Consider the following 18,486-nt stretch of genomic DNA (forward strand, 5'->3'; position numbering starts at 1 on the left):
CGCCAAAACATGCACTAAAGCCCTCCTTAGAAGTAGTGTTGGTCCTGGGGGGCACGTGGCTGCTGACTGCTGCTAAACACACAGGGCAAGTTTCTTAATAATTTCTCTTTTTTTTCTGGTTGTTTCCATTTTCAAGCTTTTTGGAGAGAATTAAATCCTTTTATTTCACAGTAAATGTGAGAAAGGAGTAAGGGTATGACTAAGTACTCACTTCCAGTACTGAAAAACTAAACCTAATGGCCACATTTTTGTATAGCTTATTTGTTGGGATTTTCTTATGGCTTAAAATCCAGGGTGTTTCTGCCTAATTAACTCATTGAACTGGACCGCTCCATTGAGATTGTGTTGTTGGCATGTTTTAAGAGCATTTTTAATATAATTATCCAATAAAAAATATGCTTTATATGTGGAGCAGACAGTCTAAGAAGTTTGTATGCTAGTTTTGGTGAGTAAAAGCTAGTATTTTATTATCTTCTTAGGAAATATTTTGATGTTAAATACCCATTGGCCCGCTGCCTTTTCTAGATGTCTTGGCACGGTTGAAAGATCCCAAAATAAAAGCTGAACTGACATCGGTTCAAGTTGCTCCTTTAATATCTCCTGGATGTCATTGTTAGCAATAGAAAGCTAACATGCACTGTGTTAAAGAACTGTTTTATGCTATCTCATTACTGATTGGAATAAAATCAAATAAAACATTTCCTGATTAAAAAGAATGAGAAGAAATGAAAATCAGAGTCAAAACTTCAAACTTTTGGGTCCACCACTTATCTTCCTGAGCTAATGACTTTTATCTTTAAACAAAAGCATTTTGAGTTTGTGATGCTAGCATCGCTTACAGATGCTATAATTATAAAAGTCACGCAACAGATGAAATTTACATTTACAAAAAATATAAATAGCTTAAAAGTGTGTTTTTGTAATGCTAGTCGATGATGGGCGATCGTGGCTCAAGAGTTGGGAGTTCGCCTTGTAATCGGAAGGTTACCGGTTTGAGCCCCGGCTTGGACAGTCTCGGTCGTTGTGTCCTTGGGCAAGACACTTCACCCGTTGCCTACTGGTGGTGGTCAGAGGGCCCGGTGGCTCCAGTGTCCGGCAGCCTCGCCTCTGTCAGTGCGCCCCAGGGTGGCTGTGGCTACAATGTAGCCTGCCATCACCGGTGTGTGAATGGGTGGATGACTGGATATGTAAAGCGCTTTGGGATCCTTAGGGACTAGTAAAGCGCTATATAAATACAGGCCATTTACCATTTTACCATTTAGTCTGTGTATGTGTGGTCACAACCATCTACTAACCACATTAGTTATCGTTGCTTCAAAATAAAACAAAGAAAGATACATTTGATCCCTTCTTTGCAACACTTATATTTCCTTACTTCCAAACAGTTTTCCACCTCAGTTATCTCTTGAGCTGCGTCCGTGTGTTCCTGTTGCTTATGTTAGTTTGGAACTGGTGTTTCCCACTCCTCAGAAGGATTCAGGAAGGCTTAGGTCATCTATGAAAGAGATCTGCCAACTGTTCTTATCCTGAACAGCCTGCAGACTTTCATACAGCTTCAAAAGACAAATTGCCTCCAGACTGCAAATCTGAGCGATTAAGTGAACAGAAGACCTGTACTCTCTTCTATAAGTGGCTTTTAAGCATAAAATGTTTGAAACCTGAGCCAGAGCACTGATTTATGACCAGCTGACTGCACAGCTCATATCATTCATTCCAAGTTTAAGGATCTCTGTCTCAGCTAAAATGATTTCTTCTGTACAACTGAAATTTAGTGATTGAATTCTAATGTGCATTTAGTCATATTCTCCTAGAAAACCTTCTTTATCCTGCGGGACAGATTTGATCCCTGTAATAGTCATTGTGCCCATTATGTCATCGAGAAGAGAAACTATTTGGCAACTTATTTTATGTCACTCTTCGTAAGTAGGTCAGCAAATTGTCTGAACTGAAAGTGAATTGAAGCCAAAGTTAAAGGAAAGGCGTCCTTTTTTTTTTTTTTTTGCCTTTTTAAATAGTGTAATTAAATTTGAGATATTGAAAATTATATTATACAAAATGATATTTCTAAGCTTGTGTTTTTTGTGGGGTAGATTTACATAATCCCATCCAATCTTTTTACACCCAAACAACAAACAGTAACCTTCCTTTATTTACTCAATATAATTGCAAAGCAGGCAGCTTCGTGGGTAGCAGAACAATTTCCCCATCGCTTTTTTCTACATGGAATTTCTAATAATGCTGAACATAGAATTGACTGGAGTCTCTTGAATAAATGCTCTATTCTATTATCTCATGCAATGACCAGGGGCAGCTCTAGAATTTTTCCATAGGGTGCCTGGATGGAGGCCACTAAAAATATTGGGGTGGCACACCAAAAACAAAATTTCCAGTTTTATTATGCTGTTGTCAAATATAGGTTACTTGAAAAATATGTGAAGAAAGAGAGAAAGAAAAAATATATGCCTAGTTGATTTCCTGCTATTAATATAAATTGATATCACTGAGAAAATGGTAAATGGCCTGTATTTGTATAGCGCTTTACTAGTCCCTAAGGACCCCAAAGCGCTTTACACACTCAGTCATCCATCCATTCACACACTGTTGAAAAAGTACATATGAAAACCAAATAAGATTTTGAAACCCATAATAATCTATTTTGATTGATTGATTGATTGATTGATTGATTGATTGATTGATTGATTGAAGGTCCCAACCATGCTTTAATGATTCTCAGCAGAGCTGACCAGAAGAAGCCAAAGATTCACTCTCTGAGAATGGAGTTAATGTTAAGAACAAACAAGCTTTCCTGCAACCTGATCAAATAACTATAAATAACATGGCAAACAAATGCTATCAATTACTTAGATCAGTAGTGCTTTCAGTGGAAATAAGACTTTTGAAACTTCAAACAGCACACAGAGACCTTCTTGTGTTTCAAAACCAACCATTTACTGGTTTTGGTATAGTCTTGCGGGGGGGGGGGGGGGGGGGGGGCAAATTTTGGGGGATGGCCAGTGCCCCCCCCCCCCCCCCCCAGCCCCACCTTGGTGACGCCCCTGGCACTGACCATGGCTTCTAACTGTTAGAAAATTTAGAAGTAATGTTTATTATGTCATAATAGCACTTAGTACTAAAATACAGTACCCATGAGCCTTGACTCAATTGGATTTTTTGCTTCTCAGCCTTTAAATCAGGCTGAAAACCAGCCAGCAGCTGTATGTCTGCTATAATTCAGTTCAGTTCACTTTTATTTACTGTATATAGCACCAAATCACAACAACTGTCACCTCAAGGTGCTTTAAATGGTAAGGTAAGAGAGAGAAAACTCCAACAATCAGACCATAGCAACTTCCTTTAAGATAAAATTTCAGTTTTTAGGGCGCTTTTTAACTTTTGCACCATGCAGACATATACCAAGTTTCAGTAAATAGCTCTTTGCAAATACTTTTGTAGATATAAAAATAGTATTTTATGTTTGTCAAACTGCGTTGTTTTTGACATGTTTATAGATTAAACTGAAGAAATGGGAACAAATTGGGAAATGGGAATAGTGAGTTGGAAAGTCCAAAGAAAAACTCTGAAAGACCTTCAGAAAGCTCAAGATCATTTGCACAGTACTATACATCAATCAGAAAACTGTTTATTAGTGTTGGAATTTTACTTGAATTTCCTTGCGCTCTGTATTTTCTAGCCAAGTATCGCAGAGCAGCTCCCTGGAGGAGGTCCACCTAGATGGGGTCCCTCCTGCCCCTCGTCTGGTGGAGATGAGACGGGACCCTGTCCTGGGCTTCGGCTTTGTGGCAGGCAGTGAGAAACCGGTGGTAGTCCGCTCTGTTACACCAGGTGGGTGTCAAGATTGGCTTAAACTAACAATCTTTAAAATGAATACTTTTATTTATTCATTTGGGCAACTGTTATAATTTTATTTAGTTGCAAACTAACTGTACACTTGCCTACCCCTAACACAGTAGTCAGTGATACACCTCTACTACACAAGTACAGCTTTATTCCGTGTGGGAGTTTTGACTCTCTCTCACTTTTTCGGCATGCCTGTCAAATAATCAGAGACAATACGATATGTCTTTTTATTTTGGAATATTTGAGTCAGTTTTGATTGGATTTTACCACTTGTCTCAGCTTAAAGTGTTCTAAATAATTGATTTAATATTATAATAAATAAGAATATAAAAATAAAATCACAATAAAGCATTTAGAGCAACAAAAACTTCATTCACAGTGCAAAGTCAGAAGTCCAGTGATGGAAAGCCAGGAGAGTAGTCCTCAGAGTCACTACTTACTGAAAGCAAATCTGCCTCTGCTAAGATTTGATAAGAAGGCCAATAATATAACTTAGAAACAAAATAGGAAAATGAGCCATCCAGCTAAGCTAGTGTAGTGTGCAGATTGACTTATTTTGTTAGTTCTTTCTCCCCATCTGATTGGTTCTGATCAGCACATCAAATAGCTGCTGCTGTAGGAAACCGTGCGCTCTGTTGGGCTGTGTTTGCCTCAAGTAAGCAGCCACAGGCAAGAAAAAGCATGAACACAAATTCATGTTTGGAAGTCTATTTTCCACTAAAACTTTGAATTGACTGGCAGCTTGCCACATTGCTGCCAAACAAACAGTTCACAAACCCTTATTAAGTGTCAGCTTCACTGGCTGCACGGACACAGACAGTGATTAGGCATCTCAATAATCAATCAGTGCTGAATCCTAAGCAGACAATTGAACTGATGAATATTCTATTTACAATGGTTGGCCAAGGAAGGAAACGCATGTGCTAGCAGAGAGTAGATTAATGCTTACACCTATTACACGTGTCTAGACGAGCACAAACAACAAAGTATTTGCAAATTAGCTGCATATTTCACATCTGCAAAAATCACACACACACTCATTCGCCTTGTCAATTTAGCTGTAATTACTCTTGATTTTATTTGCAGGTAATCTTTGGCTGGCTAGACAACATCTGTCTGCCTGCTGCTTTCATGGAGCACTTTGATCAGCTGTTGCTTGTTTGCGTGTGTTTGTATGTTGGTAGGTGGTCCATCAGAGGGGAAGCTGCTGCCAGGTGATGAGATCATCATGATAAACGACGAACCCGTCAGTTCGGCTCCTAGAGAACGAGTCATCGATCTCGTCAGGTAGATACAAAATCCAGATTGGTGAAAAATAACATTTAGAGAACACTTTTCCCCCTCACACTTTATCCACTGCTGCTTTCCCTTGCTTCTTCTGATTGGCCGCCCCTCTTAAATGACAAGTCTGAACAGCCAGTGGGTGGGGTTGTTGAGCCCAAAGTTCGAGCCGTTTTCATTGGATGACTTCTCTATTTGACATCACACAGATACACCAGTAGAAAATACTGTCTGAAACCAGTGTTTAGAGTAGACTGGGATGACTTTTTGCGATGTGGGACTTGCTGTTTGAAAAATTGCTCATGTTTTTTGAATAATTTATATGAGCATCAACCAGGGTAATAGTGTATATAGTCTCACCAGCCACTTTGTATGGAAAATAGCTCCAAAAAAGATTAAATATCCAGTGAGCCACAGTTCTGTAGCTCACTGGATATGGCCAGGCTGCTTTGAGCTGACAGGAAGGCAACGGTAACTCCAGCTCTAAGAAGAGCGTCTCTGAACATAAAACATGTTGAACCTTGAAGTAGATGGGCTACAGCAGCAGAAGACCACATCGGGCCCCAGTCAGTGTCAGCTAAGAATAGGAAACTGAAATCTGTACAAGATCACCAAAATTGGAAAATAAATCTCAATTTCTGTGACATTCAGGTTGTAGTGTCAGAATTCAGCATAAACAACATGAAAGCATGGATCCATGTGGGTTTGTGTTAAATATTCAGGCTGCTGCTGGTAGTTTAATGGGGTGGGGATTATTTTCTCGGCAAACTTTGGGTATCTTAGTACCATTTGAGGACCACAAATTGCCTGTTGCTCACCATGTCCATTGTGTTATGACCACCCATCTGCTTCCAGCTGGATAACGCACCATGTCACAAAAGTCAGATCATCTCAAACTGGTATCTGATAACAAGTTAATTAAACTCAAATGGCCTCCACAGTCACCAAATCTCAATCCAGTGTATAGATGGAGGTATGGATGTGCAGTCAACAAATGTGCAGTCTTATGTCAATATGTACATAGACAGATAGATAGATCACATTGTTGGATAAAGTGAGTACAGTATGGGAGAATTTATACTGCAGACATGTGACAGAGTCACACAGAGTAGCGTAACATAATGTCACATTAAGCAACAATCTGTGCACTAGATTGCCCAAAAAAAGTAATTGAAACAAAAAGATAAATAAGCTCCAGGTAAAGTGTTTAGGGTCCCTTTAAATGGCAGGTTGAAAAAACTAAAAAGTTAACTACAAAAACACAACAACATTAGTGAAACGAAAGTCATAATCATTCATTTGCTTTTAAAATTATGAAGTTTATTTCCAAGTGTTAGCGATGCTTTCCACTCGCCTGCTCAGTAGTTAGTTAACTCAGTTCTGCTTGTCACCCCAACATATTCTGAATAAATAACAAGAAAAATGAGAATCCTTTTGCTCTTTCATTGAAAACAGTGCGCAACGAAACAAATCGTGTTTCACTTCACAGGAAGTACAACCCCTTTTTTTGTAATTAAATGGGGAAAGTAATGAGTGTCTGTGTGCTTTTGGTTTTAACTGTGTCTGTTGTAAGCAGTGTTTGCCCGAGGCGTTCAATTCCATTTCACCCAGGCTAATCAAGATCGTGTTGTTTATTTGCCGTTATTGTTGAGTGGAATCATTGGGTTTTTGTTGTTGTTTATTTCTTTTTTCATGATTTTGATGACTTTACGGTTTTCTGTCTTCTTGTTCCAGGAGCTGCAAAGAATCCATCATGTTGACTGTTGTCCAACCTTATCCTGTGAGTAGATCTCGCAATATATACAGATACATTTGTCAAAATGTGTTGGGATGATTTATAAATCTAGAAAAATGTTCTGTTTTTGGTGACACATACACAAACCACTTTTTCCATCCATTCGTATTTTAAAAATGTGTTACTTTATCATGTGTTAAATTTTTTTATTGTTTTCATATATATATATATATATATATATATATATATATATATATATATATATATATATATATATATATACAGTATATATATATATATACAGTATATATATATATACACACTGTATATGTAATAGTAGAACATGAAATGTGGTTTCTGCATTTTATTTTTGAAGGACTTTTTGTTTACTTTGTTCAACCAAATAAAAAAAATATTTAAAATCACACAAGACATCCTTCTGCAGGCCTCTAAAACTCACCTGCGTTTAAACAATAAGGTGATAGTGATATACAATATTTTTATTGCTGACAACAAATTACATAAAGAGACCAAAATCAACAGTGAAACGACAACACAGTGAAACCAGCTCCTGTATATAATTATAAACACCCATTACAGTATGATTATGAGTAATTTAAGTGCTACTTTAGTGTGTTCCTGATTCAGATGTGTGGTTGCTATGCAAAACAACGCAATGTTGGATGGTACCGGGAGAGAAGATTGGCTGTTATTGGCTCTTTTCCCCATGAAGGTCTCTCTGCTGCCCACTGTGTGTGTGCAGAGCCAAATTAAGAGAGCCATTCTATTTCTTATTCATCCAATTTTACCAAAATTGGCTACAATTCAGCCAAGGGCATAGAAGAGTTGCTCAGAAGATAGTCTTCAATTAATTGGAATGAATGCAGAAAAATGCCTAAAATCGGCAATACTGTGCAAAAGTCTTGAGCCACCCATCATTTCTTTTGATGCAGGGTCATTCTGTGTCAAATCAACCAAACCTTCTGTCTCTAATGTGCATACAAATTTCATGGTAGAAAATCTTTATACTTTTTAAGATATTTTTGAAGTATGGTCCGGTAACACACTTTCAGGACTTTTTCTTCTTTTTTGCACATTGAAATCTGAGGCACTGCTTAAATATGAATATAAGCAGTGAATATAAAACATAAAAGCCTGAAAATTCTTTCTTTCTTACCAACAAAATGAGTCAGAAAATGGAACTTGAAACAGATAGATAGAAATGTTTACGTATCAGCTGGTTAAAATATGAAAGAAAAAAATGTGTCATTCAACTTTCATGCTTGGAGTTCATGAATTGAGCAAATATAACAAGTTGTATTACAGAAAAAAAAAGATTCTACCATCACAGATTCTGACCATTTTTTCCAAAAGAATATATCATGGAAACTATCTGATATATGAAGCTAAAAGTTCACAGCAGATATTATATATAATCAGACTTTGTACCATAAAATTTTTGAGACTGAATGATCCTGCACCAGTTTATTCAAACATGCGCTGTCATGAATGCAAGTATAGTTTTTGTCTAACGAGTTACAAAGTCACTATTTGGTATGAGCAACTTTCTTCTTTAACACACCCTCAATTCTTTTAGGACACCCAGATATGCTCTTTCTGGCAAGTTGTCTGATACATGTAGACACAGCATTGTTTCATACTTTGAGTTAAGTGTTTCTTCAGTGATTCATAGGTCAGTGTTACGTAGCTTAAAAGCAAATCAAGAAAAACATTCCTCTGAAAATGTCCAAAGACAAACTTTGATAGACTTTGAGAAAGCCTGGAGAACTATTGCCCAAGACCACCTTAGTTGTTGGAAGCAAACTATAAAGAAATTATCATGGCTCAAGTACTGACTACCGCCTTCTAGACTTTTTCCAGAAGGGCTTTGTTCCCTTTAAAGCAATTTATTTTAATTGTCATTGGTAGAAACAGCATCACTGACTCAAACAGGAATGACAAGCGAACTAGCCTGATGTGCTTTTTTCTTCTGGCCCCAGGTCAGTCAAACCTTGTCTTTAACAGTAGAGGTTTCCAGTGTGTTACCTCAGCATAATCAGAAAATGAAGTCATCCCATTTGTCTGTGATTGCTTAGGGCCACATTTACAAATGTCTTGCACCAGCACAAACTGGGCTTTGGTACTAAAAAAAGTTGCTGGTATTTACAAAAAAGATCACAAAGTGCTTCACAAGGAATGACAGAGTATAAAGCAAAAACAGACAAAAGTTAACAAAATGTAAATTCTAAAAAGATGTGTTTTTAGTTGTCTAAAGTGTCACTAGCATTGACAAAATGGTAGTATTTTATAACCAAGTAGAGAAGAGGAGTCGCTCTGCAAGCTAACAGCTTACAAGCTAGCAGTTAAGTAGGCCTATAAAGTTCAGGAGTCTTCCAAGAGGAAATAAAAGTGAGACTTGTGGAAGAAAATCAAATTTTTGTGCGAGATTTTTGCAACTTACCCTGTTCTATGTGTATTTCTGGGAGTTTCTCTTTCAAGATCTAAATCATTTAGAGAATAATTTACTGCTATTTAACGTGGGGTTTTTTTGTTTTGTTTTGTTTTTTGGTGTGCTGGGACTGCACCTGGGTTTAGTTTTTTTAAAACAGTAAATCTGGCCCATAGTTTTTTAATTCCACTACCTAATGGCAAGAATAAACTTCAGCTTTCAGCCACTATAGAGAAAAAGTCCTGTAAATACAGTGTATGAATGTTTTTGGAAGTAGTTTTTAGTTTGTTTTTAGTTTTAGCTATTTTAGGGGGATATCTGTGTGTGCAGGTGACTATTACTGTGCATAATTATTAGGCAACTTAACAAAAAACAAATATATACCCATTTCAATTATTTATTTTTACCAGTGAAACCAATATAACATCTCCACATTCACAAATATACATTTCTGACATTCAAAAACGAAACAAAAACAAATCAGCGACCAATATAGCCACCTTTCTTTGCAAGGACACTCAAAAGCCTGCCATCCATGGATTCTGTCAGTGTTTTGATCTGTTCACCATCAACATTGCGTGCAGCAGCAACCACAGCCTCCCAGACACTGTTCAGAGAGGTGTACTGTTTTCCCTCCTTGTAAATCTCACATTTGATGATGGACCACAGGTTCTCAATGGGGTCCAGATCAGGTGAACAAGGAGGCCATGTCATTAGTTTTTCTTCTTTTATACCCTTTCTTGCCAGCCACGCTGTGGAGTACTTGGACGCGTGTGATGGAGCATTGTCCTGCATGAAAATCATGTTTTTCTTGAAGGATGCAGACTTCTTCCTGTACCACTGCTTGAAGAAGGTGTCTTCCAGAAACTGGCAGTAGGACTGGGAGTTGAGCTTGACTCCATCCTCAACCCGAAAAGGCCCCACAAGCTCATCTTTGATGATACCAGCCCAAACCAGTACTCCACCTCCACCTTGCTGCCGTCTGAGTCGGACTGGAGCTCTCTGCCCTTTACCAATCCAGCCACGGGCCCATCCATCTTGCCCATCAAGACTCACTCTCATTTCATCAGTCCATAAAACCTTAGAAAAATCAATCTTGAGATATTTCTTGGCCCAGTCTTGACGTTTCAGCTTGTGTGTCTTGTTCAGTGGTGGTCGTCTTTCAGCCTTTCTTACCTTGGCCATGTCTCTGAGTATTGCACACCTTGTGCTTTTGGGCACTCCAGTGATGTTGCAGCTCTGAAATATGGCCAAACTGGTGGCAAGTGGCATCTTGGCAGCTGCACGCTTGACTTTTCTCAGTTCATGGGCAGTTATTTTGCACCTTGGTTTTTCCACACGCTTCTTGCGACCCTGTTGACTATTTTGAATGAAACGCTTGATTGTTCGATGATCACGCTTCAGAAGCTTTGCAATTTTGAGACTGCTGCATCCCTCTGCAAGATATCTCACTATTTTTGACTTTTCTGAGCCTGTCAAGTCCTTCTTTTGACCCATTTTGCCAAAGGAAAGGACGTTGCCTAATAATTATGCACACCTGATATAGGGTGTTGATGTCATTAGACCACACCCCTTCTCATTACAGAGATGCACATCACCTAATATGCTTAATTGGTAGTAGGCTTTCGAGCCTATACAGCTTGGAGTAAGACAACATGCATGAAGAGGATGATGTGGACAAAATACTAATTTGCCTAATAATTCTGCACTCCCTGTAGCTCCTAACAGCTGCACCATTTCTTTCTCTTTAAAGAAAACATGTCCTCCTCCTTCCACTGGAGGAAATGTGCTCTAGGTGGAATGCAACAGAAAGGTTATGATGTCAGTGTTTTCATGGCATTTGTTACTGTCACGAACAAAGGAGTTTAAGTTTAATCGTTTAAAGGAGTGGAAGTGATGATCCTGTATTTCCTAACACTTCAGAATTTCCTCCTGGGTTACATTTCTGCTAAATAAAGTATGAAGAGTCTGCTGTAAAAGTGCTGTTTTTGATTGATTTTGGGGGGGGGGGGAAGAGTCAAACATAGCTCTTATAGTCCATAAACTGGGACTGAAAACAGTTTTTTTTGTTTGTTTGAACATCGATTTTCCTGTTGATCTCTTTCTCTCCATCTGTTTGTCTCTTTCTTCCCTTCCTCTCCTCTCTTGCTTGCTTTCTCTCTATCACTTTTTGGACGCTTGCCTCCTAGTCCCCTAAATCAGCGTTCATCAGTGCAGCCAAAAAAGCCATGCTCAAGTCCAATCCGGTCAAAGTACGCTTTGCTGAGGAGGTCATTATAAACGGCCAGGTTCCGGTCAGTTCTACCACACAAACACATGCACTCGCGCATACACACGAGCTTGTATGACCTATATAGGCAATGCCAGCTGGTTTCCACTTTAGACAGCGATTTCAATGGATGTAAGACAGTCACATAAATGAGTTACGACATGGCACTTTTATGAATTCCTTCCATGTATTGAACCCACGGCACGTGCACAGAATGAAAAGACTAATCCTGTCCCTCCTTTGCAGAACCCGATGAAGGACAACTCTCTTCTGTTCATGCCAAATGTCCTAAAGGTCTACCTGGAGAACGGGCAGACAAAGTCCTTTCGCTTTGACTGTAGTACCTCCATCAAGGTATGCGTGTGCAACAACTTAAGGCTTACGTCATGAAATAAGCAGCTTCTGCTGCATTTGTAATTACAGTAGGGGGATGTTATCAAGAGTCCAAATTAGTGAGTCTTAACACACGCGCGGACTGTGAAATTCACTTCCATTTGTTTGAGCTCTTTAGTTATTCAGTCAAGGCGACAAAGAGCGTATTCTCATTTTTTGACTTGTTAATTCTTATTCAGCTATGATCCTCTGAAACTCCCAGAGCGAATTCAGAAAGCAAGAGGCATAATGACTTTCTTTTCTCTCAACCTCACAGCAAAGGATGTCATCCTAACCTGGACAGAAATTGCCTTTTATCTTTCTTATTCACCGCTCTCCAGTGGGTGGGACAGAAATGACCAGTAGAATAAAGCTGCCAGGTGATGCCAAATGATCAAGTTGGGGTATACAGTGAATAGGAGACAGCATTTACTGACTAAAGAGATTTTCGGGATCAGAATGAGGTGCTGCACCTGGTCAAAGTGGACGATTCTTTGATGAACTCAGTCACAGCTGCTACATTTTCTTTTAACCTGAGCTCACCTATTTGATCGCTGCACACTGCTACTGTTTGAACTGCTGCTGTTGAGGTACACCTCATGCAAATGTGTTACTACCAAAGCTCCAAAAGGAAGCAGTCAGATGAGTGACAGGCCTGCTGGAAGCAAGACACCTTACTTACTAAAACATGCTTTGACCTTTTTATATAAAGTTACCACCAGAATAAGTTATCCTGCACTCCACACCGCTTTGTTGCTTCTGTCATTTAGTTTATGTTACAAACACAGGAAAAATAACAGTTTTGCATAAAATTCAGGCGTAATGCCATCATATCTTCCCTGCATGGAACTGTAGTCATGACCTACTTAAACACTTAGATATGCTTATATTGTAATCCAGTGCAGAATATGTTAAGGAATTAAGAGGGTAATTAGCAGCATAAGTGTTGCTGATCAGATGCTAATCATCACCAAGTATGAGCACTTCTATATATTCACTCCAGAGTCAGGCCTTGCAATGATTCACCATGCACAAGACTTCAACAGCAATTTCCTTCGGACAGATGAGACCAAAATGGAGATGTTTACCATAATGCACAGCATCATGTCTGGTGGAAATCAAACATAACACATCAGCACAAACACCTCATACCAACTATCAAGCACGGTGGTGGAGTGGTGATGATTTGGGCTTGTTTTGGAACTACAGGACCTGGGTATCTTGCAGTCACTGAGTCAGCCATGAACGTCTCTGTCTACCAAAGTATTTTAGAGTCAAATATGTATCTGTTCAAAAGCTAAAGCTTGGCCAAATTGGGTCATGCAACAGGACAATAAACCCAGGCAAGGCAATAAATCTATAACAGAATTACTGAAGGTTGAAGAGTTTTCTACAGACTTTTCTTCATCACTCAGTTTAAGACTGTTTTTCTTCTTTTGGCTATGTATGATGTCATAGAAAGTAATCTCAATAAGACATAGTTTTGGGTATGAGTGGAACCCTCACCCTTTAAATTGCTTTAAATTGTCTGATTGGCTGACTCTCACAAACAGGCAGCAAATCGGAAGATATTTGTCCTGAAGGGAAGGATGATAAAAAAAAAGACATATTTCAGACTCGCCAAATTAGTGAAACCTCTCTTTCTGTCAGTGTGAAGAAGTTTAACAACACATTTAAATTCTGAAATATAATATAAGAAAAAGAAGTGCAAATTCAATAGTATGTGTAAAACATATGAAAACACAATTAAAAGTCCAACATTTATGAACACCTTTGATCACCTTTGTCATATTTTGCAATACAGTCCAGTGGGTTGGACTGCTGTCTTTGTCTGGCCGATTATGGCCCTCATGCCTTATGTTTGACTGTCATGGGTGAAGCCCATGAGAGTCCCAGTATAAGAGCAGTAGGCTTTTTTGATAGCCAATGAAGAATAAAAAGCTTCAGTAGAACCCTAGACTTAAAATATTAAGTTGGAAATAACCGTAATAGGTCCCTTTTAAGTGTGCTTAAAAGTCTTTTTTATTTTAAAGGTATCCTGAGGAAGGTTTTCAAGAACAGTTAAAATCTGTTATTGTGAGTTTTTCTATTATTCTTTCAGGAAGTTATCCTGACCCTGCAAGAGAAGCTGTCAATCAAATGCATCGAGCACTTCTCCCTGGTGTTGGAACAGAGGACCGAAGGCTCTGAGAGTAAACTGCTTCTCCTGCACGAACAGGAGATGCTTACTCAGGTCGGGGATGTTGCCTTGTTCTTTTCACTTTCTTTGCCTTCTTTTCTGTCTTTCACACACAACAACTGGCACACACACACACACACACACACATTCCTGCTCAGTATTCAAGCAGCATTTAGACCCCAGTGTCATTTATCAGCACTTGCACAGCAGTGGCGACAGCTCACATTACACCTACACAACCACACACACATACACAGTGCCCAGTATATTCTAATAGGGTTCATCACAGGAGGACAATATTAATATTCATGCCACACAGTTCAGATGTGAAGAGCTCTGCACGTGGCACACACAATGGCTGAAGACTCTTTGAGAGTCTGAAAACTATTCTCTATACTGTAATACACCCGAGTGTCACTACTGAGGACAGGTGTGTTTGAGGAAGCTGGTAACTCTTGAAGTGTATAGATTAAAAGAAAAAAAAAACTCTTGCCCTTTCTACACGACGCAATATTAAATAATTTACAAAATATGATCAATATTTAAAAGACGATGCCAGTCTTGTGGTTTTGTCTTGAATGGAGGATGGAAGCAAATGCATGAACAACCACAGCAAGCAAAGTGAGGTTTTTCTAGGTTACTGCTGCTGGATTGCACAAGCATGTCTTTAGGTTGCAAAGTGGTCTTAATACAACTAATATGGCTATGAATATACAAAACAAAACAGTGCCGCTGCTGCTGTCGTTGCTTTTGTACTAATGTTTCTGCAGCCAATGCTATATATGTTCACCACTGGTCATAAATGTATTCATAAATTTAAGACTTTTACTTGAAGATTCACATTTTTGGCAGTTTGATTTTGCACTGGTTTGACACCCATGATAAGTGGTTATTTTTCAGAGTTTATTTAGTTTAATTGGTTTTTAAAATACGACGCCTGGTAAAAACTAGTTAACTACCCTATAGGTTGTCACAAAATGAACCTGAGCTTTTAAGCTGACATGCAGTCATTATTAATTATTAACTTATTTTCTCATATAACTATTTATTAACTTCATTTCTTTGAATTAGTTTGAGTTAGTTTTTTACATAGACACAAATGCCATTTTTTTACGTTCTGTATGTAGTAGTGACTCGAACAAAAATTTAATCGCAAATACAAATTTTAGTAAATGTGAAGTTTTGAACAGGTGACATAAGTAGGACATTTGAATCATATGGAAAGTAACATAACATTCACTCGGTTATGATGATGAAATAAACTAAAAATCAAAAGGACTGAGATTCATGATAACTCTTTTTTAAGAACATATAGATCTTAGTAATGTATGTGTGATGATGTCTGTGAAAGGCTTGCTTCAGATTGGCCCACCCATACCTACATACATATACAAACACTAAGATAACAGGACGTCCGTGCATTCCCAAAATCCGGGAAGTAGACTTAATTGGAGTGTCATCCTACTTTTTCACTACTTCTCTTTGAAATTGAAAGAATATTTGAGCAGCTTAGGCCCCAGTCACACAGGCCTAGAAACCAATGATTGACCCTTTGAATCTCCTTTTAAAAATGACCCTTCTTCTCACTTGAATGAATACAACAATAAGACTTTTCTTCTTGGGTTTATGATTTTATTTAATAAGACGTGAAGCCAGTCTTATTAAATCAAACTAGCTTCAAGTCTTTTTTTTAATTAAAGGATGATGTTCATCTTTGTCCCATGTAAAAGAAAAAAAAAGGCAATAAAATGGGACATGATTTAGGGTGTTGCACTTACTGAAAAACCCCACATGACCTCTGATAGTGATTGGTACGATGACTCTCAAAGCTCGTAATGATCCAACATGAACTTTTGAACAACTTGAGTTTCTGCATATACTTACACATAGCTTGTTTACTGTGTTTTCACATGTTCACACTTCTCTTTGTCTGTGCTTTTCAACCCCAGGTGACTCAGAGACCCGGCTGTGACAAGATGAAGTGTTTCTTTAGAATCAGCTTTGTTCCCAGGGACCCAGTGGAGCTGCTGCGGAGAGACGCTGTTGCGTTTGAATACCTCTATGTTCAGGTGAGCGGTGGCAACAGTAGCAGCATGAGCACGAGGTGAGACTTGTCGACTGTTAAATATAAATACATCCAAATCCTCTGCTGCCAGATGGTTTGGAAATTATTTTTCATGATCTACAGACTTACTTAGTTTTGTGGAGAATTAATCCTTTCAAGACAAAAATCCTCATTTGCAAATGAAGTCTTTATATCAACTGTTGTATGAACTACTTCCCTCTGAAATAATAAATTGCTTCCTGAGGATTCCTTTGATAATTAGTCAAGTGAAATAGCCTGAGAGAAGCCAAGTTAATCATCTTTTTTTTCTTTCTGTCAGAGTTCACTATTTTGTGTTTCCGAGTCCTTCATCTGGGACTGGAAGCTACAGCGCATCCCTTTGAAGGGATCTCTAGCCACAGAGGTTGTGAACAACTTATTACAGCTCAGTGGGGATGCGCTGGTGCTCGAATAGCTCTTTGTAGAGATGAAATGCGCTTCACAAGCCCCAAAAAACTTAAGGACTCTTACGTAACTTTCTCCTTTACTGCAGAGTTGTAACGATGTGGTCTTAGAGCGGTTTGGCCAGGAGCTCAAGTATGATGCTGCGCTGCGATTGGCTGCATTGCAGATGTACATCCTCACCATGACAACCAGACAGAGTCAGAAGGTCTCCCTGAAATACATCCAGTAAGTGTGCATGTAAATGCAGCTGTGGGTACGAGTGTGTTTTTGACACTCTTGACATGTCTGTAAATGTAAAACTCTTGTACAGGCTGCAGCTCATCATTAATAATAAATAACAGAGTTTTTTTTCTAAAAGTTTTCTGATGGTTTTGCAAAAGTTTATCTGGCATTATTCGAATTCGTTGCCCTTGTTCCCTTCTTGGATGAATGCATCTTTCTGGCTAAACAAAAAAAAATCACATAACAGAAAGAAATGTTTCCTTGAATAGTTTGCTGACACTGTCAGACTGTTGTTAATGGCAACTTGAGAAAATTTATGGCATTCTCAGATGTGCTTACATCAAAACTCATGGCTGATTATTAGTTTGAATATGATACGGGTAAAATAAAACTCCAAATAATACAAAAATATTTTCGAATAATCTTTGTACATGAATATATGACTAGCAGTGAGCACACTGTGTAGGGTTAGAAAATGTTCGCCTATAATGAAGAGACTTGAATTTAAAAGGTAATATTTTCTAGTTTCTTAAATTATGTTTTTTTCAGTATTCTGCAGTTCAGTGTTGAGATATTAACCCACCTCTAAATCGTCATCAGTGATTAAGTGATCAGCATTAATAATCACCATTGATGCAAGTTTTGCTCTAAAAAAGTTATCTTGTAAAAACCTGATACAGTTACAGTTGAGAATTGTAATCGAAGTCCATTCAATTACCAACAATTTGGACCCATTAGAAATACAATAGGAAGATGTAACTTAATAGTAGTCATACCCCATTGTGTATGTGGTACAACCAATATTGTCAGCTATTTATGTTGATTGTTATAGATATCTTTTCTGTTGCATGATCTACCCATAAAACCGTAAGAGCTTAATTACTACTAAATGACTGCTAAATGCATACCTGAAAATGGCATAGATTCTTGAACCTGCCCTAATCATGCAACTTCTATATCCAAATACAGATAAACAGAAACAGTTACTTTTTATGTGAGATAAATACTTTAATCAATCACCATGTTGATGTTATGGGGCGATCGTGGCTCAAGAGTTGGGAGTTCGCCTTGTAATCGGAAGGTTGCCGGTTTGAGCCCTGGCTTGGACAGTCTCGGTCGTTGTGTCCTTGGGCAAGACACTTCACCTGTTGCCTACTGGTGGTGGTCAGAGGGCCTGGTGGCGCCAGTGTCCGGCAGCCTCACCTCTGTCAGTGCGTCCCAGGGTGGCTGTGGCTACAATGTAGCTTGCCATCATCAATGGGTGAATGACTGGTTGTGTAAAGCGCTTTGGGGTACTTAGGGACTAGTAAAGTGCTATACAAATACATGCCATTTACCATTTATGAATCTTGGTACCCAAAGTAGTTTTTAGGCCAAGTTTAATCAAGATTGAGCCAGTTCTGGGAGGTCTGGGAACGATTATACATACATACATTGTAATAGTAGGATGATGATGCATCCAGAGGCACAGGTAAGGAGTGCCAAAGGAACCACGATAGAATAAAGTTTAGTCACCCGACACAAGCAAAGGTAAAAGAAATCAGTGTTCAGTACTCGAAGAGGCGGGGTTACATGGAGTAACTACTGTAACTACTACCCACGTAGACAAATT

General features: G+C 38.6%; 1 protein-coding gene across 1 annotated transcript in view; it reads left to right on the plus strand.

Annotated features, from left to right (window-relative positions):
- The window catches only part of LOC113016550 (FERM and PDZ domain-containing protein 4-like), a 91,431-nt gene that overhangs the window by 57,201 nt on the left and 15,744 nt on the right, over positions 1–18,486 (plus strand). The window contains 8 exon segments of the mRNA XM_026159451.1: positions 3,692–3,843; positions 5,043–5,145; positions 6,874–6,919; positions 11,513–11,617; positions 11,839–11,946; positions 14,066–14,197; positions 16,093–16,212; positions 16,741–16,877. Of these exon segments, the coding sequence (XP_026015236.1) occupies positions 3,692–3,843; positions 5,043–5,145; positions 6,874–6,919; positions 11,513–11,617; positions 11,839–11,946; positions 14,066–14,197; positions 16,093–16,212; positions 16,741–16,877 (903 nt within the window).

This window comes from Astatotilapia calliptera, chromosome 23 (genome assembly GCF_900246225.1).
Source record: "Astatotilapia calliptera chromosome 23, fAstCal1.2, whole genome shotgun sequence".
Taxonomy (NCBI): Eukaryota; Metazoa; Chordata; class Actinopteri; order Cichliformes; family Cichlidae; genus Astatotilapia; species Astatotilapia calliptera.